Source organism: Peromyscus californicus, unplaced genomic scaffold (genome assembly GCF_007827085.1).
Source record: "Peromyscus californicus insignis strain IS unplaced genomic scaffold, ASM782708v3 Scaffold_3__1_contigs__length_106647218, whole genome shotgun sequence".
In the NCBI taxonomy this organism is placed as follows: Eukaryota; Metazoa; Chordata; class Mammalia; order Rodentia; family Cricetidae; genus Peromyscus; species Peromyscus californicus.
In genome coordinates, this window is record NW_026294551.1 from 7292159 (window position 1) to 7314137 (window position 21979).

The 21979-nt window shown below is 51.6% G+C and overlaps 2 protein-coding genes across 3 annotated transcripts in view; one reads left to right on the forward strand and one right to left on the reverse strand.

Moving 5' to 3' along the window:
- Positions 1–16460, reverse strand: part of Tmem104 (transmembrane protein 104) — a 59697-nt gene extending 43237 nt beyond the window's left edge. The window contains 6 exon segments of the mRNA XM_052758698.1: positions 2368–2448; positions 3400–3496; positions 3931–4012; positions 7977–8098; positions 15686–15798; positions 16357–16460. Coding sequence (XP_052614658.1) covers positions 2368–2448; positions 3400–3496; positions 3931–4012; positions 7977–8098; positions 15686–15730 — 427 coding nt within the window. The 5' untranslated portion in view covers positions 15731–15798; positions 16357–16460.
- A 127-nt stretch (positions 16461–16587) lies between these two features.
- Positions 16588–20695, forward strand: Nat9 (N-acetyltransferase 9 (putative)). Of its 2 annotated transcripts, XM_052757443.1 has the most exons (7): positions 16597–16752; positions 17161–17259; positions 18415–18524; positions 18951–19094; positions 19860–19919; positions 20088–20182; positions 20274–20695. In XM_052757443.1, the coding sequence occupies exons 2-7, from the start codon at positions 17183–17185 to the stop codon at positions 20418–20420; spliced, it is 633 nt and encodes a 210-aa protein (XP_052613403.1). In that variant the 5' UTR covers positions 16597–16752; positions 17161–17182; the 3' UTR covers positions 20421–20695. The 2 variants fall into 2 exon arrangements, with proteins under 2 accessions (XP_052613404.1, XP_052613403.1); XM_052757444.1 differs by lacking the exons at positions 19860–19919; positions 20088–20182; positions 20274–20695 and adding an exon at positions 19611–19853 and having other exon boundaries at positions 16588–16752.
- Positions 20696–21979: the final 1284 nt, after the last annotated feature.

The following is a 21979-nucleotide window of genomic DNA, read 5'->3' on the forward strand; positions in this document are numbered from 1 at the left end:
CCAGTCTTAAGCGGCTGGCTTCTCTGAGGACAGGAAGAAAAATGAAGTGACAGTTCCCTTCTAATCCTGGTGGCTCAGAACAGCCTACAGGTCCCCAGGGGAAAGCCTGAGACACGTCAGTCCTGGGCTATGTGAGGTCACTCTGCTCCTCAGAATCCTGACAAAAATGGCCAGGAAAATACGATTAAAAAAAAAAGAAAGAAAGGAAGAACCCATAAAGGCATAGGCACAGCACCCGCTTTTTAAACACGACCAGCGCCATATTCTTGCCTGCCATGTCAGAATTAACCCTGTCAGGGCTTGAGGCCCTGGGGCTGTCTATCATCATGACCCCAGGCTCTAGGTACAGCGCACTCCAGCCTGCCTTTCCTCTCTGATGCCCACAGTCTCTGTGCGAAGACATCACCTCCTCCCCACCCCCTTCCACCACCCGCCGACAGCCACGGTGTTGGCTGTTTATGAACTGCCAACAGCCCTCCTTGATCAATAAAATTTCATTACTAGACACAAAGTCGGAGGATCAATGAACTTCCTGAGAGGACATTAATGTCTGGGCTGGCATTTCTAATGACGAGAAATGAGCGTCGAACCCTGGGGAGCCTTTTGTGGAGGGTGCAGCTCCGCCAAAGGTGATGAGAACAACCTGTTATTGAAGAGAGCAGGGTGGGGGTGGGGGGTGAGGGGTGGGGGATCTGCAGCCCAACCCTCACAGAGGACATGTGGCAATGTCTGAGGAGTGTTGACGGTCACATCCAAGAGGCCAGAAAAACTGCCTCATCATCTTATAATGCTCAGGTCAGGACAGACTGACATGACAGAGGGTTACCAGCCCAATGTCACCAGTGCCAAGTCCGAGAAGTCCTGCAGGAGGCACTGGGGAGGCTCTTCAACAGCTAGGCTGCTCCCACACAAATGTGCTACTTTAATGAGATGTGGGCAAACAAGACAGAACAGACCACTAGTCTATAGAAACCTTAAAGAAATCAGGCCAGGAGCATGGGGACCTGAGTTCAGATCTCCAGTACCCCAGAAAAAAGCCAGGCATGCCCTTGTAATCCTCGCGCTGGGGACATGGAGGCAGGAGGGTCGTTAAACCTGTTAGCCAGTCAGCCTAGATGAACAGGTGAGCTCCAGGTTCACAGGTTCAGTGGGAGACCCTGCCTAAAATCTAAGGAGGAAAGAGAGGGAGACAACCGATGTCAGCCTCTGGCCTCTCCACATGTGCACCTGTGTGCACGCACACTCAGATACACATGCACATACACACTCGGATATGTACACACACAAATGAAAAGGGAAATCGGGACAGGCACAGGACGCACTGATGAACAGGACGCTTTAGAATGCGTGCTCTCCCACTGATGTACACTTGCATTTCAAGCTTGAATCTGGAGAAGACCTAAGTGGCTGCCTGGGGGGATGCTCATGCGCTCTCCCTTAATGGATGGTGAGTGACAGAAACTGAACAAAGGAAGGGCGGAGAAGTGGGCCTGAACACAGCCAAGCTGGCTCCGATGATCCTGGAAACCCTCTACAGCCCGCACCCACAAACGCCTGTCCTGGACCAGTCACAGTCTGCACCTTCGATGGCAAGCCGAGTGCCTGGTGTTTAGTCAGGAAGATTCCCATTTCTGCAGTCCTCCCCTCTCTCCACAGCCACACTCAAGACCAGGAAGAACTGGCAGAGATGTCTCATTTGGCACATGGGGAGGCTTTGACAAAGGGGCAAAAAATCTTCTACGCTAGCTTAGAGGCTGTGCTCCATGGCCGAGGAAGCAGGGACAGGATAGGTTTGGGCACTAAATATTAAACTCTGAAAACAGCCCATTTTCCTAAATAAGTAAATAAATAGATAGATAGATAGATAGATAGATAAATATTTACCACAGAGGCAGGAAAGGTTATCACTGGCAGATACTGGAGTCAGGTGGACACCTGCAGGCTGTAGCAAATGCCAGCCAGGAACAGGCAGAGCCCGGAAGGAGCGTGTTGCCTCGGCTATCCAGTGCTGGATCACTGGGCAATGCCGGTGTGGGATCCTAGCGCCCTCTGCTGGCTGGCAGGGGACAGGTGTGTGTGGTAAAGTCTATGGCTGTGTGCCATTGGCTTTTTTTCTCTGGAAAGTGACCTAGGACCGGTACTAGTAGGATGGATAGATAACCCTTATTCTTCAGGCCAGTGGACAGCGAGGAACCCCAGGAAGCCAATGGGAAGTGGGTCATGCCTTGCAACAAGCTGGCTCCTCTGGTGCTCTGCTCTCCCCTATCTGCCCTGTCCTTCAACATGGAACCCCCATTACAAAGAACAGTTCTTGAGCAAAGGCTGAATGTGCCCTTGTCCCACGCACCATCCCAGAATGACTGTTACCTTTATTGAAGAACATGGAAGCCATCTGTCCCATTTCCACCCGGTCTGTGATTTCAAAAAGGTTGGCTGATGAACGTCTCTCTGTGGGGCCAGAACAGAGAGGAACGTGGTTGTTCACCAGAAGAGCCCTGAGGGGGGCCGCTTGAATGCTGGGAATTCTCTAGAACGAGTAAATCTCCAAGCTTCTCCAACTTTTGAAGCTTTCTCTCCCCTCTCTACTGGTCCCCACCCACACAGTAGGTGCTTTTCTACTGAGCTACGTTTCCTACGCATTCGAATCTTCTAAGTTTTAGTCTTCTAATTTTTTTTTAAATTTAACTTTATGTGCATTAGTGTGAAGGTATCAGATCCTCTAGAACTGGAGTTACAGACAGTTGTTAGCTGCCATGTAGGGGCTGGGAATTGAACCTGGGTCCTCTGGAAGGACAGCCAGTGCTCTTAACTGCTGAGCCATCTCCCCAGCCCCCTTAATCTTCTAATATTTCTTGCTTCAAGCATTCAAAGTCTTTTTATTTATTTAATTATTTGTGTGTGTGGCGCTGGGGGTGAAGCCTAGAGCTTGGGGCACAGTAGGAAAGTGTATTACCAAAAAGCTGCATCCCCAGCCCCAACTCTAAGGAAAGTTCAGGCATGCTCCGATGGGGACAGCAGGGGCCTGCCCCTCACTGACCAGCACAGGGTGAGACAGTGACATTGGTCTATGTGTGTTAGGCGGGGGCGGGGGTGGGGGTGAGAGGAAGAAGTCAGAGAAGCACGTGGATGCAAGCATACCCTGACTATAGTAGAAGGATGGGAAACTGAGGCACAGAGCTCAGATAATTGCCAAGTTATACACAGGAGGCAGAGCCAGCAGAGGCCAGACCTATGTTCAGCATCCCCAGGCCTATGTTCTGGTACTGTACTCCACAGGCCTTCTAAACTGACGCTTCAGAGGATGTCTGCAGGGAAACTCCCCAGGAACCTCTCTACAGAGACAGGGAGCTCTGCTGACCAGGGGGAGGTGTAGAGCTTGCCCAGCAGCCCAAGACTTACGCACAGACAGGATGGGCCGTTTCTCCGCCCGCTCATAGTTGTCTTGGGTGAGGATGTCACTGTCTGAGGCCGTGGAGGAGTCTTCATCTTCCTCTTCCTGGGAGACAGTAGAATGGAAAGGAGGAGGGGGAGGAGGAGGAGGAGGAGGAGGAGGAAGAGAAGGAGGAGGAGGAGGAGGAAGAGAAGGAGGAGGAGGAGGAGACAAGGAGAGAGATGACTTCACAGTGGCCCTTCCCTGGCTCATTCTGCCCAGAAGGGGTCCTTGGAGACTCCTGTCACATCAGAAGGTGGAGACAGTAGAGCTCCTGGGAGAAAGGTTCAGAATGACTGAGTGAACTCCAGATGGCTGTGTTGGGGACTGAGGTGGCAGCGCTAAGACAGCAGCCACTGTGTGTGTCCCTTGGGCTTTATGTGGCTACTTAGCTGTGGCCCTGGAACACGGGCCAGGACTGCTGGAGAGAAGCCTGCCGAGACGGCCTCGGGTGCACGACTTAACGGAGGACCACCTGAGGACGAGGGCAATGCACACACCTTGTGAGTCTCCATCCTCTTCCAGTGGAGCTGGGCATTGGCTGCAGCCATGGCCTCCATCACAAAGGTGGTTGTCACAAAGCTGAGGGGGAAGCCACATGTTAACGGTACGGAGAAGGTTTCAGGAACTACAATCTGATCCAAGCAACAACCCCACAGCATTCTCTCCTCTGAGAGCTGTTCCCTACAGTGTTCTGGGATGGTTTTGGGCCAGTGAGATGGCTCAGTGGGAAAAGGTGCTTGCTGTCAAGCTTGACAATTTGAGTTGATCTTGGGGACCCATCTGATGGAAGGAGAAAACCCATTCCTACAGGAGCATGCACGCACATACACACTAAACAGACATAAAAAGAAATTAAAGTGTCATTGTGTACACCAAATGATTCGCTTTTCCTTAAAGTCACCACCGACATCAGACTCTATCTCCTGTGCACAGAGCCAGGGTGTGGGAGACGCAGATGGGAGGGTGTGCTGGCTGGTCTCATGTCAACTCGACACAAGTTAGAGTGAACTGAAAGGGGGGAACCGCAACGAGAAAATGCCTCCATGAGATCTGGCATTGTACATTTTCTTTCTTTTTTTAAATAATTTATTTTTATTTTATGTGCATTGGTGTTCCTATATGTATGTCTGTGTGAGGGTGACAGATCCCCTGGAACTGGAGTTATAGACAGCTGTCAGCTGCCATGTGGGTGCCGGGAAATGAACCCAGGTCCTCTGGAAGAGCAAACAGTGCTCTTAACCTCTGAACCATCTGTCCAGATTCCTGTAGGACATTTTCTTGATTAGTGACTGATTGGGGAGGACCCAGCCCATTGAGGGTGGTGCCATCCTTGGGCTGGTTCTGTAAGAAAGCAGGCTGAGCAAGCCATGGGGAGCAAGCCGGTAAGCAGCACCCTTCCATGGCCTCTGCATCAGCTCCTGCCTCCAGGTTCCTGCCCTGCTTGAGTTCCTGTCCTGACTTCCTTCAGTGATGAACTGTGGTGTGGAAGTATAAGCCACAACTTCCCTAACTTGCCTTTGATCATAGTATTTCATCGCAGCAATAGGAACCCCAACTAAGACAGAGGGTGACTCCTTAAGCTGGGGAGGGGTGACAGGCAGGTGATGCAGCCCTGCTACCCAGAAAGGCCTGCTGGGGCCAACACCAAGTGGTGCTCTGAGGTGGCAGGCTGACTCACAAGGGGGCCTCCAGAGCGTCTGGAAGGACAGCAGGCAACTTTCACTTCTTGCCAGAACATAGCCAGTGGCCAGCTTTTACACTATTACACTTCAGTGTGAGGGCCATGAGAATGGAGGTCTGCAGATGCACCTCAACTCTGGGATCCACACTCTTCCTCTGGCAGCACTTTCATTTCCTAAATAATCTGGCTCATTTTTACATAAGCTTGTATTCCAGTTTCTCTAAAGGGAGACTGGGAGATGGTACCAGACACTTGCCCACAGCCTATAAGGCGGCCAGAATGCACTATGCTCCCATTCACAGAGGATACAGGGTGCTGCCCTGAGCTGCTGCAACCCTGGGCACAAACATACTTGGGCCAGCATGTCTCCCTGTTTTTGAGGCCAGCACAGCTGTGTCCCCACACCCTCTAGTACTGATGTCAGTCAGCAGTAAAGGCTCAGCCCTGCAATCAGGTGGGAAAGGACCTACTGAGCTGCTCACAGTTAAGTCCTCGTCGCTCCACCAGAGAGTAAGGGATGGGAGGTGGGCAGCCAAGCCTGAAGAAGCCCCAGAAAGGGTTCTCATTATCTTGCCTAACTGAATCTTCTAAGGACTCCGCATTTCCATGTCTTATTGGAAGCAAAACTGAAATCAATCTTAATTAAGACACAAGAAAGCTTCTTATGGTTGCACAAAGCCAACTCATTGATCACATTCAAACATAAGTGGGTTTAGCAGAGAGGGGGGCATGGTGGCCCCTACCTGGATGGCCTCCCACAATCACTTCCCAGTCAGATGGCTGCCTGTGCTGAAGGGCCTTTAAAGGGGACACAGTGACATAAGGACAAGGACCCTGAGAGCATGAAGTACGCAATGAGCCTACAGCATTCTGAGGTTCACCCCAGGTTCCCCAAAATAAGTGCACAAAGAAACCCAGAACCTTGGGTATGATCCCCTCCCAAGAACCTCTTCTGGGTGTGCTTACTTCAGTCTTTGCCTGTTTCTTTCTTTCTAGGGTGCCCTTCCCCTCAAACCTTTGATGTGGTGCAGCCCCTCTCCTACCCCCACACCCCGGTCCCTGCTCACCTCCCCACCTCCCCAGCCCTCTCTTCAGCTATGCTTTATCTTTTTCTCTTATCAACTTGCAACTTGCTCTACAACTTATGCATGGCCTTCCCTACTCCGCCCCCACCCTCAATGTGGTCAAGTCTACAAGGGCACAGAGATCTATCTTCGCTTTACTGAATGGAAAGTCCCAAACACCGAGGATGGTGTAGGAGAAGTGCTGTCTCTCAGGTAAAGTTTCCCTCTCACTTTCTTTGGGGGGTGGGTATCTACTCTGTAGCTGAGGACGACCTCCTCCTGATTGTCCTGCAGCTGTCCCCCAGTCCCTCCCCGCCAAGTGCTGGGATTACAGGTGTGCACCACCCCACCTGGCTTCCTTCTGTTTTTAAGATTTTATTTTATGTTTTTTCCTGCATGTATGTATGTTCGTGCACCATAAAAACCGCATTGCCCACAGAGGTGAGGGCATCAGACCCCCGAACTGGAATTGCAGGTGGTTGTTAGCCACTGTGCAGATGCTGGGAACCGAACCCAGGTCCTCAGCAAGAGGGACAAGTGCTCTAAACTGCTGAGCCATCTCTCCAGCCCCCACTCCCAGGTCTTTAACATGGATTCTTACCTAGTGGAGGAGGGAGGGCTTGCCTCTGAAGTCCCACCTCGATGGGACTTCTGAGTGATACTAGAATCTCTGAAAGGGGGCACCAGCTGCTGACCCCTTCAACATCTGGTTGACAAAGCAAGTGTTCCTGAAGGCCTGGGCAAGTGGGGTGGACACAAAGCAGGTCCTTAAAAAACTGACTGCCCCTGTATGAGTGTATGTGTATATGTGTGTATGAGCATGCATAGATACATGCATGTGTGTATATGTATGTATGTATACATGTGTATATGTGTGTGCCTGGGTGCTTTTCATTTACTTGGTGAATTATTTTAAGCAAATCCTAAATTGCAAACTGATTCTCCAGCAGCCTTCATGTCTGCTAGACTCCTCTTCAATGGCTAGGTGCGGTTTTCTCAGAGAGCAAGGACTGATGGTTAAGGAGATAAAATTCAGAACAGGGAAGCTGAGTCTGCCTGCCAGGACTAGCTGACCAGCGCCTCGTGAGACAGCCCGAGGCTGTGCTGGTGTCTTGGCTTAACTGTTCTCTTAGCAGGAAGCCCTGGTGACCCTTGGAGCCATTTTCTTGGCTCTGGGCTGTAGCAGGATATTATTCTAAGGTGTGTTACTTTTGTTTATGTTGCATTTGTTTAACTCTGTGAAGCTGCGTTACTGTGCCTGTCCAAAACACCTGATGGTCTAATAAAGAACTGAATGGCCAATAGCAAGGCAGGAGAAAGGATAGGCAGGGCTGGCAGGCAGAGAGTATAGAAAAAAAAAAAAAATAAGAGAGAGCTAGGAGCCAGAAGGAAGAGGACTCCAGGGGCCAGCCACCCCGCTACACTGCAAGCCACAGAGTAAGATTTACAGAAGAGAACAGGAAAAGCCCAGAGGCAAAAGGTAGATAATTTAAGTTAAGGAAAGCTGGCTAGAAACTAAGCCAAGCTAAGGCCAGGCATTCATAATTAAGAATAAGCCTCCGTGTGTGATTTACTTAGGAGCTGGGTGGCGGGCCCCCCAAAAGAGACAAAAACAACCAATGACACTGAGCCAACTAGCTTAGGACCCACTTCCCTACATACATGGGAAACAACAATCTTTACCCCTCAAGAGCTTTGGGGTAACTAGGAGACATTCAGGCTCCCTGGATGTACTTCCTCCAGTTCTGTCCCCAGCCCAAGGACGTGGCAGCCCACACCCTACCCCCACAGCTCTTACCTCATGAAGCCCAGGAATACCAGTAGGATGAGGCTGACGAGCCACCCGGCGGTGGCAAAGGCCTTGGGCATGGTGAGTGCGCCTGTGCCCACAATGAGGTTAAACATGTACACCAGCCCGACCTGGAACCAACAGGAGTGACATTCAGCCAGGGGATTAATTAAGGTAAGGGCAGCTCTGGGTGACATCACAACTGTGGAGACCTTCGTAGGTCTTCACCAGGGAGACAGGAGGGACAACACCTGAGTCCTGAGGAGCCAGGCTCTGTAGCTGGGCGTTGGGAGGCCAAGCATTGGCATGGGCACCCAGAGACTGACAGCCATGAGACCTCCATTCTTGTCCATGTAAGTCTGTTTCCGACATCCAAAGCCAGCTGTGCTCGGCTCAACCTGGCTGGGGCTTCCTGAAGACAGAGTGCCCCAGGTAGGACACTGGCACAAGGCTGAACAAGACCACTGACCTCTAGAAAACCTCCTGGAGACGGCTGACCCCTGGACTCCCTCCTCTGCACCAATCCTTGTCCCTGCCCACTGGGCAGCAGCATCCACACACCACTGGACTAAATCGTTCTCTCTACACCAACTCCAGGATTGTGCTGCTTGGTTTGAGACAAAGCCTTGTGATGCAGTCCTGTCTGGCCTAGTGCTGTGTAGCCCAGGCTGGCCTTAAACTCAGGACAATCTTTCTGTCTCAGGCTTTCAAGTCTCGGGATTACTGTCATGCATCACCACAGCTGACAACCAAATTCAGGATTTAAAACGGTAATAGCGAAACCTGGAAGAGGGCTAGAGAGGGTGCAGAGGGTAAAGGTGCTTGCTGCCAAGCCTGACAACCCGAGTTCAATCCCAGGACCCACATGGTGGAAGGTGAGAACGGACTCCCGCAAGATGTCCTCTAATGCCATCCATGTGAGTGTGTGTATATGCACACACATACACATACTACATAAATAAAAACGGAAAAAACTTGACACACAATTCACATGCTGTAAAATTTAACTCAAAAGACATCACCAGACCCTGCTCAGGTTATCTTGGGCATGAACTTAGTCTGACTTTTTACAAGGGACTGTGGCTGTCTCCAGCAAACACACGTTTACCCTGGCTGGGGTCAGTCTCATCCCTGGCACTTTGAAGCCAGTGTGTGCCTGGCTAGGATAAATTAGCTAGCTCAGGTCTGAGCATTCCCTCCTTACTGAGCCTCCAGCAGGCCTGGTCCAGGGTTGGAGATGGGGATTCTATGGCACTAGACAGACACACCCCTTCCCCTGATAAACCTATAGACTACAAAGGAGAGAGGTGGGGACGGTGACAGGGACTACTGTGTGAGGGAAATGGGATGAAGAGAAGAAGCGCAGCTTTGTTACAGGAGATAAGGTAAAGTACTTTGAGTAAGTGGTACTCAGCTGGCTCTGGTGGCCCACTCCTGTCATCCAGCATTTGGGAATCCACGAGAGGAGGGACACAGGTCTGGCATACCTAGGTTTCACAATGAGCTACTGGAAAAAACAAAAAGACGACGACCCCAAGCTGATGAGACGGCTCAGCAGGTGTGAGCGCGTATGGAGAAGCACGACAGCCTTGGTTTGCACCCCTGCACCTGTGTGACGGTGGAGAGAACCAACTCCCAGAGCTGTCTTCTGACCTCCACACGCGGGCTGCATCATGTGCACATCCCCCGCCGTGTGCCTCCCTCCTTCATGAGGAGCTAAAACAGTACAAAGGAAGAGGTGAACGGAAGGGACTACCAGGTACGAGTCTGCAGTGGGAGTGGAGGGGTTGAAGGGCCTCGGATGTGAGGTTCAAGGGAGCACTGACAGACGGCTGGGGCGAAGGGCTTTTGAGTATTAACGCCATGGACAGACAGACAGGCAAACAGCTTGCTGAGGGCTCTGAAGAGAAGAATCAGGGCCCCCGTGGCATGAGTGGGGGTGGTTTCCCAGTGTAGCCTGCAGCCAGGCTCTCTGACTGCCATGCTGGGGACAGAAGAAGGGGTGGGGAATGTATGGCCACCCATACTTCCAGTTTTGATCTAACTCATGTCCTTAGGTGACACCCTAGCTCGGAAGTCTGTTAGCTAGGGATTCCCAATGTCCAGATCTACTGGGGGTGGGCGCGCACTGCAGAACTGTGGCCTGAGCAACAGCTGGAATCTAACATCGCAGTCTTCCAGGTGTCTGTGAGGGGAAGGCCACTGCAGAACTGTGGCCTGAGCAACAGCTGGAATCTAACATCGCAGTCTTCCAGGTGTCTGTTGGAGGGGAAGGCCACTGCAGAACTGTGGCCTGAGCAACAGCTGGAATCTAACATCGTAGTCTTCCAGGTGTCTGTAGGGCTTTCTGGAAGCCATAGAGTGGCTGAGGTAAGTGAACCAAGCCATGGACAATACAGGAAGTGTCCTTCCGCGTGGAAGTGATGGGGGTGCCATGGTTTGGAGGGTTTTAAGCAGGTGTGATGGGGCAAGACAGTGCAGGGGCTCCTCCACCTTGTATTCTTTCTGAGGCCGTTTCCAGGTTTAAATAGAATTTGATCTCCTTGATGGAGAATCCCATGGAAAACTACCCAACTCTGTTCTAGGAACCAAAGGTCAGGATGTCCTAACTAACTTATCTTAGCTTTTGTTAACACTGTTTGTTTATGCGGAACCTCCTGCAGATAACCACTTATCTTAGGGTCTGTTAAAACTGCTTACGCCGGCCGGGCGGTGGTGGCGCACGCCTTTAATCCCAGCACTCGGGAGGCAGAGCCAGGTGGATCTCTGTGAGTTCGAGGCCAGCCTGGGCTACCAAGTGAGTCCCAGGAAAGGCGCAAAGCTACACAGAGAAACCCTGTCTCGAAAAACCAAAAAAAAAAAAAAAAAACTGCTTACGCCATAACCCCCCCACCCCCAGCTGAGTGAGACGTCTAGATGAGGTCTCTGCCCTTAAAAATCCCATGTTCTGGACATGGGCCACACTTAAAGTCTCCCCACCCCCACCCCCTTGGGTGTGGTCCCAGCCAGCCGGAATAAAAACTTTCAATTGGTTATACACTGTGTCTGAGTGGTCATCTCTGGTGGGCTCCCCCTAACAGGGTGCTAACAACAGATTCCTGCTGACCCCTAACATCTGGATTCCATGCAGTTTTGCTCTCCACCTACCACTGTTCCAAGAAGCACTTAGCAGGGGTAAGAACTTTATGAAAACAGTCTTGGTGAGGCTTCTCACGCTGGAAATAAGGAGAAGACGGGAGCCTTAAGAGAGTGACACTGGTTAGGCAAAAACTTTATGGGAGAATTAAGAAGCTGAAGAAGCATTTGGAGAAGCTGGGCTCCTTCAATCCCAGCACTCGGGAGGCAGAGGCAGGTGGATCTGTGAGTTTGAGGCCAGCCTGGTCTACAGAGTGAGCTCCAGGACAGCCAGGGCTACACAGAGAAACCCTGTCTTGAACGAACAAACAAACAAACAAACAAACAAAGAAGTACTTGTAGGGTTGGAGAGATGGCTCAGTGGTTAAGAGCACTGGCTGCTCTTCCAGAGGACCTGGCTTTGATTCCCAGCACCACATGGCAGCTCACAGCTATCTATAAATTCAGTTCTGGGGGAATCTAATGCATTTATCTGGCTTCTGTAGGAACCACAATTATATGATGCACATATATACATTTAGGGGAAACACATAAAATTTTTAATTAACTAAGAAATAGAAGTTGTCTTGCTTTATTGCTATTTTTAGGTCCAGAGTAAACACTGTGTGTCCATTGGGAGCTCAGAGAGCCACACAGGGCAAGGCAGGATTTCTTTGCCATCTGCGGGCCTCAGTACTCTGGTAACATATTAAATCCTCTTTATTGCTGGGTGGTGGTGGTACATGCCTTTAATCCCAGCACTTGAGAGGCAGAGGCAGGCAGATCTCTGTGAGTTCGAGGCCAGCCTCGTCTACAGAGTGAGTTCTAGGACAGCCAAGGCTACACAGAGAAACTTTGTTTTGAAAACAACAACAACAACAACAACAACAAAACACACAAAAAAAGTATATCCTCTGTACTTTTGGGAAAGGTACTCAGTGAACATTGGTCATGAGGAACAGGCAAAAGGAAGCTATTCTCAACTCAGCCACAGGCCAGATCAAGGGGAACTGTGGAAAGGGAAAAAGGGGTCACATGACAGTGGGGGAGGTGACCTCCTTGGAAGGGTGGCAGAGAGTGGAGGAGTAAGCTCCTGCTGCGTTCTCTTTGGATAAACTTACACATGCAGGCTCACCCGGCTCCTCTGGCTGAACTAGGCACAGCCCCAGCAGCCCCACACCCTAGTATAGTGGCCTATGTGCCTCTCCTCCATCTAGAAGACACCCCCTCCGGAAGAGCCCCTCTGATGGCCGTCAAAGGGATCAGAAGGCAGCCACGCTGTATGAGCCTGACCAGGATTTAAGACTGCAGGGCCGGGGAGGTGGCTCAGTCAGGAAAGTGCTTGCCACACACACACACACACACGAGTTTAATCCTGTGCACACACATGAAAACCTGGGGTGCAGCTGGGCGTGGAGGAAGAGGCAAGCGGATCTCTGAGTTTGAAACCAGCCTGGTCTAAATAGTGAGTTCTAGGCTAGCCACTGCATAAGACTCTGTCTCAAAATAACATACACTCAAACTTAGGGATGGGAGTGTATACTTACCCCAGTACTAGGGAGACAGGGGGACCCTTGGAGCTTGCTGTCCAGCCAGCCTAGTTGAACTAGTGAAGTCTAGGTTATGAGCACTTACTACTCTTGCAGAGGACCTGAGTTTGATTCCCGGCACCCATGTCAGGCGGCTCACAAGCATCTATAAGTCACTTCAGGGGATCTAACACCCCCTTTTTGCCTACATGGGCACCTGAACTCATCTACACACACACACACACACACACTAAGGTTTTAGATAGTAAGAATAAATCAAAGAGACAGGGAAGAAGGGAGGGGGGAGAGGAGGAGGGAAATGGCATCAGTGGCAGCGGCAAGGGCAGGGGCAGGGACGGTGGTGGTGTGTGACTGGAGAGACGGCTCAGTGGTTAAGACCACTGGTTGCCCTATCTGAGGATCCAGGTTTGAGTCCCAGCTCCCTCATGGCAGCTCACAACCATCTGTAGGCCTAGTTCTAAGAGGTCTCATGCCCTCTTCTGGTCTCTGTGGGCACCAGGCACATGGTGCACAGACATACATGCAAGCAAAATACCCAAAAACATAAAATTTAAAAACAATAGCCAACCAACCAACTACGCCCCTGCCTCCCCAATCAGACTTATTCTAGGGTAACGTGGAAGAGGCAGGGGGAAGGAATAAAAGAGCCAGAACTACAGAGCGGGGAACTACAGGGAAACAGCATCTTTCAGACACACCAGGCGAACAGCCCATGAATTCACAGTGACGGCATGCACAAGACCTGGGCACGCTCAAGCCTGACCAAATCCCAGGGGGAAGGAGGGTGTGAAGTCACGTAACTACTGGCGACTGACAGCTGTTGAGAGAGGAGAACCAGCAGCCTCTGGTAAGGAACTCATGCTCCAGCAGGAGGCCACAGGTCCCAGAATATGTTGGTAGCACAAGCTGAACTTGATGGTTTTTTGTTTTGTTTTGTTTTAAAAAGAACACGAAGTTGAGTGGGTAGGAAAGTGGGATGGATCTAGGAGGAGTTGGGGGAGGAAGTCAATATGCTCAAAACATATTACAAAGTTCTCAAAAAACTAATATAAAAAAACACTTAGGATCTGGAGAGATGGCTCGGTGATAAAGAGCACTTGCTACTCTTACAGAGGACCCTAGTTCAATTCACAGCGTCCACATGGTGGCTTAAAACCAGATATAGCTCCAGTTGTGGGGGGAATCTGATGCCCTCTTCTGGCCCTTGTGGGCACTGCATGCATGTGATGGATAGATGCAGCCCAAACATTCATACACATAACAAATAAATCTTTAAAAGAAAAACGAAGATCCATAGGAAGAAGGGGGCTGCTTTCCTCATAACCCTGATCACCACCTCCTGGTTAATACTACTCAACGCCACCATCACCTATCTTTTCCCATCTCTCTTCACTATTAGGATAAAAAAACAAAACAACGCCGGGCGGTGGTGGCGCACGCCTTTAATCCCAGCACTCGGGAGGCAGAGCCAGGAGGATCTCTGTGAGTTCGAGGCCAGCCTGGGCTACCAAGTGAGTCCCAGGAAAGGCGCAAAGCTACACAGAGAAACCCTGTCTCGAAAAACCAAAAAAAAAAAAAAAAAAAACCAAAAAAACAAAAAAACAAAACAAAACAAAACAAAACAACAACATAAACAATGCAGCACTTGCTTACGGTGACTGCAAAGACCCTGGATAAAATAAAGCACATATAAAATGCAAGGGAAAAGGGGTTTGGGGGGGCAGAGCTCCCGAGGCAGGCAGGCCTAACTGTCCAGGTTCCTGTGGACACATGGTAGCACATGTGAATGATTACTTGAACAGGGGGAGGCGTAAGAAATGGGGACAGACACTGTTTTCCTTCTAAAACTCAGTCACAGCAATGACTCATTTCCTTGTCTCTGTTTGTAGTTATTGTAAGAAAAAGCAGGAACTGGGGCAACTTTTAGGGATAGTGCAGACATCTTACTGCTGACAGGAGAGGAGACTAGCAACTATCACATGACCGCATGGGCCAGGCACGTCGAGGGTCACTGTCCCTCCTGCTCCAGCTCCAGCACTCAAGAGAGACCTGCCCTGCTAAATTGCAGAGGTGAAGGAAGAGGGAGCCTTTGTGGCTCTGTGAACAGCAGAGCAGCTGTTGAAGTGGGGGAAACTCGAGAAAGAAGGCTCCGGGGAGAAGAGCCGCTTTTCATGGTAATAGTTGGCAGCAGTGTGTGAGTCAATCCTGGTTAGTCACATGATCACCTCCAGCTACACATCCAGTTAAGGCCCCTGTGCTGCAATAACCACAACCAAGTGGATATTACACAGAGAAGATAAACTGAGTGTGTGGGGGAGTGAGGGGGCCACACAGTCAAGACAGAGCGAAATCAATCGCTCTAATTGTCCTAATTGCAGCCTCTACCAAACTGCAATTGGAAGCCTCTGCAGTTCATCGCCCCTTTCAACATCCAAGACCATAAAAGTTGCACAATTTAAAATTCAGCTAAAGACGAAAGAGGTCACAGACTGCTGAGGTGGACAGAACTCAAGACAACAGCTGTCAGTGACAATGGCAGAGCTGTGTGCAGCCCGTAGAAGCCCTGAGTAGGTATTACAGGAGACTAACAAGTTAGTTATGTTTGGTTTGACGCTCTCTGCTAGGCATCTAAAGGGGAACTGGAACTGGAGAAACAGTTCAGCAGTTAAGAGCACCTGCTGCTCCTACAGAGGACTTGAGTTCAATTCCCGGCACCCACACTGGGCAGCTTACGACCACCTGTAACTCCAGCTCCAGAGCATCTGGTGCCCTCTTCTGGGTTTGGTAGGCACACACACATCCCCACACAGATGCATCATTAAAAATAAAAACTTTTAAAAGTAAGAAATAAATGAAAGGAGAATGAGCCTGATATTTATAGTCTGAGCCCAGACAGCTGCACCCTGACTTCAGCCACGTGCAGTTTCAGTCTCGCTTTTCACCAGGGTCTACTTAAACCAGTAAATCACCAGTACAGTCTACAGGTAACAGTGGGCTTCTCTAGACAGCAGGAACATGATGGTGAGCAGGACACATTGCCAGACGAAAACTCACATAAGGAGAATAGAGCTCCCCGGTCTCCGTGATTTCACCCGCCATCTCCAAAGGGCGAGGAAGGGTTGGCCGAAGAGGCTACTTCCGTGCAAGGCCAGCTGCTGCGGCGGCTCCTAGGACAAAAGAGTTGAGCTGAGTTTTCTGATGGACAGAGATGGGAAGCGGGGAGACTTGTCGTCTGCCTCTTACATCTCTAGCCCTTTTATCTCAGACACTTTGGCCTCAGTATCTCTCGTGAGACAGCCCTGGTGGGACATAGCTCTCTGGACAATACCTTCTAATTTTACTCCTGCTATGCAAGGCACTTCTCTGTGCCTGGATGCTGCTCACACTCCAAGTGACAGAGGGGCCTTCGAAGCACTGAGCCTCACTCACCATCAAAGCCCCCCTTTAACCTAAGGTGCTTATGTCCATTCCATTCCAGTATATGTGAGCTCACTACGATACAGGACAGCCCGCACAACTGTCTGCCTCTCTGCACACAGGTCGCCCCTCCAACCTAACTCCTTGGCCCCAAGTCTTCTTTTGAATGGGGCCTCCCGCTCCCTCACCTGTCTTCTGCCCTGCCTCAGGGTTCCCCATCCTGAGCCTCTCCCTCTCCTCCCCTCTCGGTGAGACTCCAAAATTCACACCTATTTCGCCCGCATCCTACCCTCCTGCCCGTCCCAGACCTGCAGCACAGCTAGCTCCCGGCCCCAGTGGCCACCGCCTCCAGCTCCGCTGCTGCCATCCGGCGCCAGCTGTCCCGCACTAGGGCCCGCTGCGCGCATGCGCATGCTCCCCAGCCCACCTTCCCGGAGAGCGCGTCGGGAGGGGCACAGTGTTCTGATTGGGTGCCCCGCGGGGGCGTGGCCGGGATTGGGCCCCGCGGCTGCCGTCTGCGTGGCGGAAGTGCAGGGCGCGCGCCCACGCGCATGCGGAAAGCCGGGCTCTCTGGGAGAGGCGCTGACGCTTGTTGTCGGGGACGCCTTCCTCGTCGGGGGATGGGTGTGAGCTTGGCAGTTCGCAGGCTCCGGCGGTTAGAGGGTCGAGGAACCGCGCAAAGGGCTGAGGCCTGAGAACTTCGGGTGGGGCTTAGGGACCAGAAAGGGGGAAGGCCAGAGCCGGGTGGCGTGGACGCTGGAGGGAAGGGTTGGGAACAGGTTTAAAAAGTCGTTTTACGGTGGACTACCCCGACTGGGGCACGTCCGGTATGAATCCTTATTATTTGGCGCTCGTGTTTGATAGATCCAAGTTCTTGGGGATAGAAACGGCAGCCAATACTTGGCCTCTGAGATGAAAACCGAGAATTGTTGAACATTTTGGTTTTTTTCTGGCCAAGAGTTTTAGAATCTCTCTGTTCTTTCGAGTATTTGTGGGGGAAAGGCAGAACGCCCCCTTGTTAATATAGCCCCACCTCTACAGGAAGAGCCTGCATTTCGACCCTACGTGGAAAAACACTCGTGACTCTGAAGTCTTTAACTCTCCACTTGTAGGCAACTTCAGTAGGCAACTTCAATGAGGCTGAATCAGAACACCGTGCTGCTGGGCAAGAAGGTGGTCCTGGTACCCTACACCTCCAAGCATGTGCCTCGGTAAATGTTCACCTGGCTGGGAGCAGTTGTAGCCGCGTGGGGGCCTGTTGGAAACAGCACAGTGAAAAGGCCTTCCTCATTCCTAATCTCCGAGCAGGTTTTGTTCTAAGAAACATGACTTGTTTGGTGCTGCACACCTTTGATCCCACATGGCTCTCTGTGAGATTGAGGCCAGCCTGGTCTACATAGTTAAGTTCCAGGCCAGCTAGGGCTTCACAGTGAGACTGTATCTCAAAGGGGGAAAAAATTATAGAAAGAATAATGCTGAAGTAGAGAATTTATTTCCCGTTTTTTTTTCTTTTCACCTCTCAGCTTCCTTTTTGGCTTTTCAATTAGGAATTAACATCTTCAAAATGTGTGTAGCAAAGAACACAGAAGTGTCTTCTTCCCTTGTTCTAAGTTACTGATGGCATTTCTTGGTATCACGTGCTTGTTCCAGATGTTGAATGTCACATTATTTGGATGCCTACTGTTTAAAAGGCCAGAAGGGAGTTGCGGGGACCCTTTGTGGGGTTCATTAGCAAATGTCTGGTAAATTGAGAAAGTGGTTGTGTAGAGGATGGGGGTGTCCTCTACCAATCGTTTTGCTGTTGGGAGGTCTCTGGCACCCTGCCTTGTGGAGGTCTGCCCAACCCTCTTTGCTGAGGTTGGCTTGGCATATACTTATCCTCAGGAATTGGAGGAATGTTTGGCTTCACGCTTCCTGGATGGAAAGCTGGGCACATAGGGCTGCCCCTCTCTGCTGCTGCTTGAGGGAAGGACCTGCCTTTTCTGACTGGTCATTCCCTTCTCTTTGAGTCTTCTGTCAGGACTGTGGGGCTCTCACCCCTGCCTCCCACTTCATCTCAGAAAGCACAAACCCATGCTTCCTGTTGTTTTTTTTGTTGGTTTATTTGTACTTCATACTTAGCTATTTGGAATGGTGGTGCTGACGGGCTGATGCTGAATTCTCCCCTCAGACAAAGCTCGAGCACCCATCCTCTCAAGAGGGTCTCCTATAACCCAGGCTGGCCTCAAACTCCTCATCCTCCTGCCTCCTCCTCCCAGATGCTGGGCATCCAGGCCTGCCCCTCCACATCCAGCAAAACCCATGCTGTTGAATCGGTACCACTCATCTGAGACCAAGTCTTTGCCCCTCCCCTCCCCGACCCGCAGGTACCACGAGTGGATGCAGTCAGAGGAACTGCGGCATCTGACGGCCTCAGAGCCGCTGACCCTAGAGCAGGAGTATGCGATGCAACGCAGCTGGCGTGAAGACGAAGACAGTGAGGAGTCGCCCCCACACACCCCCCACCCCCGGCAGCCTCCTCTTTTCCTTCCTTTCTCACCTCTCTGCTACTGCCCCTCTCGGGCTGTCCCTAGACTGTGGTAAAAAGTTTGAAGTGGTCCCTGTGGCTGACTGACCGTACTGTCCTCTTTCCTCAGCAGACACCGGGCAACTTGATTTCTAGCTGTTAATCTAGGCCCTGCTCTCATGTCCTTTGCCACAGCCTACTCCTTGGGGCCCTTGTTCCTTTCGGTACAGATGCCTCATGGAGAAGGCTGTTTCCTCACTTCAGATCAAAGGTGGACTCGGAACTCTGTACTAGGCTTCGGGCCCCTTTTCTCCTGCCGGTCTCTGGCTTGGGTGGGAACACCATCACCTCTTTCCTTTGAAGACTGCAGGTGCTAACGGTTGCCTCCACCCTCAGAGTGCACCTTCATTGTGCTGGATGCAGTGAAGTGGCAGGCCCAGCCTCGCCCCCCTGAGGAGAGCTGCATGGTGGGAGATGTGAACCTCTTCCTCACAGATCTAGAAGACCCCACCTTGGGGGAGATCGAGGTCATGATTGCAGGTTTGTCCCACCTGGCCCAGCCGGAACTTCAGAGCGTTTAGTGGGTGCCCAGGGTAGCACAGTCAGCTGGTCAGCCAGCTCTTGACTGTGGCAGCTTGCTCCCCTGTCCCACGTCCAGCATGATGATTACCCCTGGGTTCATTCTTTCTTTCATATGCCTTGGTATAAACTTAACCTTGTGTGTGTGTGTGTGTCTGTATGTGTGTGCGGGTGCCAGAGGACAATCTTGGCTTTTGTTCCTCACGTGCCATCTTTTAAGGTTTTGTTTGTTTGTTTTTTGTGTATGTGTTTTGAGACAGGGCTTCTCATCAGCCTGGAGCTTGTCAAGTAGGCAGGGCTGGCTGGCTGTGCCCCCCAGTCCTGGGCTTCCAAATGCATGCCACCACACCTGGCTTTTTACACTGCTTCTGGGGCTCACACTCTGGTCTTTCTGGCAAGCATTTAACTACTGAGCTGTCTCCCCGTCCCTTAACACTGACTTTGTGGTCCTCAAAACCCCATCTGTCCCATGCATAGAAGGGGAGCCTCCGAAAAGAACCGACTCAGGAGATGTCCTGCCATGCCGTGGAGGAGCCCCTTCTGCATCCTTGGCCCTTCGCTTCTCCCAAGAGCTCCCTGTGGAAGGAACAGGGTGTTCAGATTGCTGGGAGCCTTGTGCATTCTCTCATTGGCCTGTGCCTTTTCCGTGGGCAGGCCAGTGACCCAGTGCCTGACAGGTGTACTAGAGCCTGGTCCCTGGTACCAGCACAGTGTGCTTTCTCCTAGAGCCCAGCTGCAGAGGTCAGGGCCTTGGCACCGAGGCGTCTCTCCTGATGATGTCTTATGGTAAGACAGAGCTGACCACATGGGTCCAAGTGGGTAGGCCTCAGCTGAGGCTTCTTCAGGCATGGGGGAGGAGGCAGATGGCAGGTACCTCTGCTGCAGACTGGGACAGGAGGGCTGGAAGAGTGGAGGTTTTCATCCTGTTTTGCCCCCTCTCTGGTAACTCTGGAGGAGTGACCAAGCTAGGTCTGACCAAGTTTGAAGCCAAAATCGGGCAAGAAAATAAGCCTAGCATCCGGATGTTCCAGAAACTCCATTTTAAGCAGGTAAGGGCACCTAGTGAGGAGGCCTAGGGAAGTCGAGCTGTGGGTGTTAGAACTCAGCTGTAACACTAGGTCTGCTCTCTGGCTCCTACAGGTGGCTGTGAGCAACGTCTTCCAGGAGGTGACACTCAGACTGGCTGTGAGTGAGGCAGAGCGGCAGTGGCTTCTGGAGCAGACCAGCCACATGGAGGAGAAGCCCTATAGTTGGGTTGGCAGAGACTGTGACAGCCACCCTGTGTGAGCAGAATTGGAACTACCCACTCCCGAGGCCAGACAACTGCATGGGAGATAAATGTACAGTGTCTTCAGTCTGCTCCAGGCCCTCCTAAGCCTGCTTTGGCCTCCTCTGGCTGGCAGTGGCTAAGAAGACTCCTTCCTACTCCTACCCATAAGCTGACTCTGGCTGCACTGAACTAATGGCTGGAGTCCTTGGAGGCTAGGGTGGAGGTAGGAACTGGAAGCTGGGAAGTCAGCCTTTCCCTGGGGTCCTGGCCGAGTAAAACACTCGTTTAGGCAGCTTTCTTTGTTCCTTCATTCATCCTCCTCGTGGAGAAGGCTGGGGCAGGGGTAGCTCAGTCCTGCTGTCAGCAGGCGAGTGACCAAGTGGGCTTGATGCAGAAAAGACATGTGACCTGTGGAGGAGTGGGCTGGCTCTGCCTGGTGGCCTTGGTCCTGCTTTCAGCTCTTTGGAGCTGGACAGGTCTGAGGGAAGAATGGCTTCTGAATATAGCTCTTTATATCTGGGGTGCATCGCTGTCAGAGAAGCCTGGAACCTGCTCCCGGTACTCACAGCCTCCTGCAATATCATCAGGGTCTTCCCTCCCAGTCAGCTCTTTATCCAGTCTCCGGGCAGCTGCATCCAACCTGGCCATTAGGGGGCAGCAGAGGCACAGGTTCAGGATGGCCAGACCGCTGACAACGCTCTCTAGGGTCTGCAGTCATTCTTTGACTTCTAACTGTCCCCATATCCTGTTGTTATCTGAGGTAATCATCAAAAAAGGCCAGGCATATTTTCAAAACAACTCTGACAAAAGGTTAGAAGTGCATTTGATGCTCTGGATAAAGTTATTGCCAAAACCTCCCAGCCCCTGATCTTGGCATCTTACCCCAGATTGCAAGGGGAAAACTGCTATCCAAAATGCCTGAATCTGAAGTGAAGCTTGTTATTGGCTCCCTTTGGACTCTGCTCCAGACCTTAGCCAGGAGTTCCGGTCTGGCTTAGAGTCAAAGGTCCCCCACAGCTTCTCCACCCAGCAGGTGTAGGGAGGGGCTCATCCAAGCCCTGTGGGGCAATCCTTAGGTCTGTTACACCAGCCTGGGGGCCTCCACCTGGGGTCAAAAGGTAGAAGTGTGGGTGGATGAGGGAGGCCAGGCCCAGCCGAGCAGGCAAGCACAAGATGATAGGTACTGTGATAAGGGCTCTGGATGGTTCCTTTTAAGGTTGGTGGAACCCAGACCGTAATGCTGAGATGACCAGATAGTGAATGGCCCTTCTCCCAACCCAGAGGGCTCCAGGGCTTCTCCCCTGGAGCCATTGTCTTCACTTGTTCCTTTCAGCCCAGCAACCTGGTTCTGAGTGGTCTTTCTGTAGAATGGGTGAACGGAAAGTAGCGGGGACCACACTCCTTCACTTTTGAACACCTGTCCTAGGACCCGGTCTGGCAGCCTGGGCATTCAAGGGCCTCCTGGCGAAAGGCAGTGTGTTCCCCTTTGCACAGTCCCTTCCAGCCCACCTTGCCACGCAATGTGTCCTGCAGCTAACTGAACTAGTTTTTTCCTGTGCTGGATATCTGCCTCCCC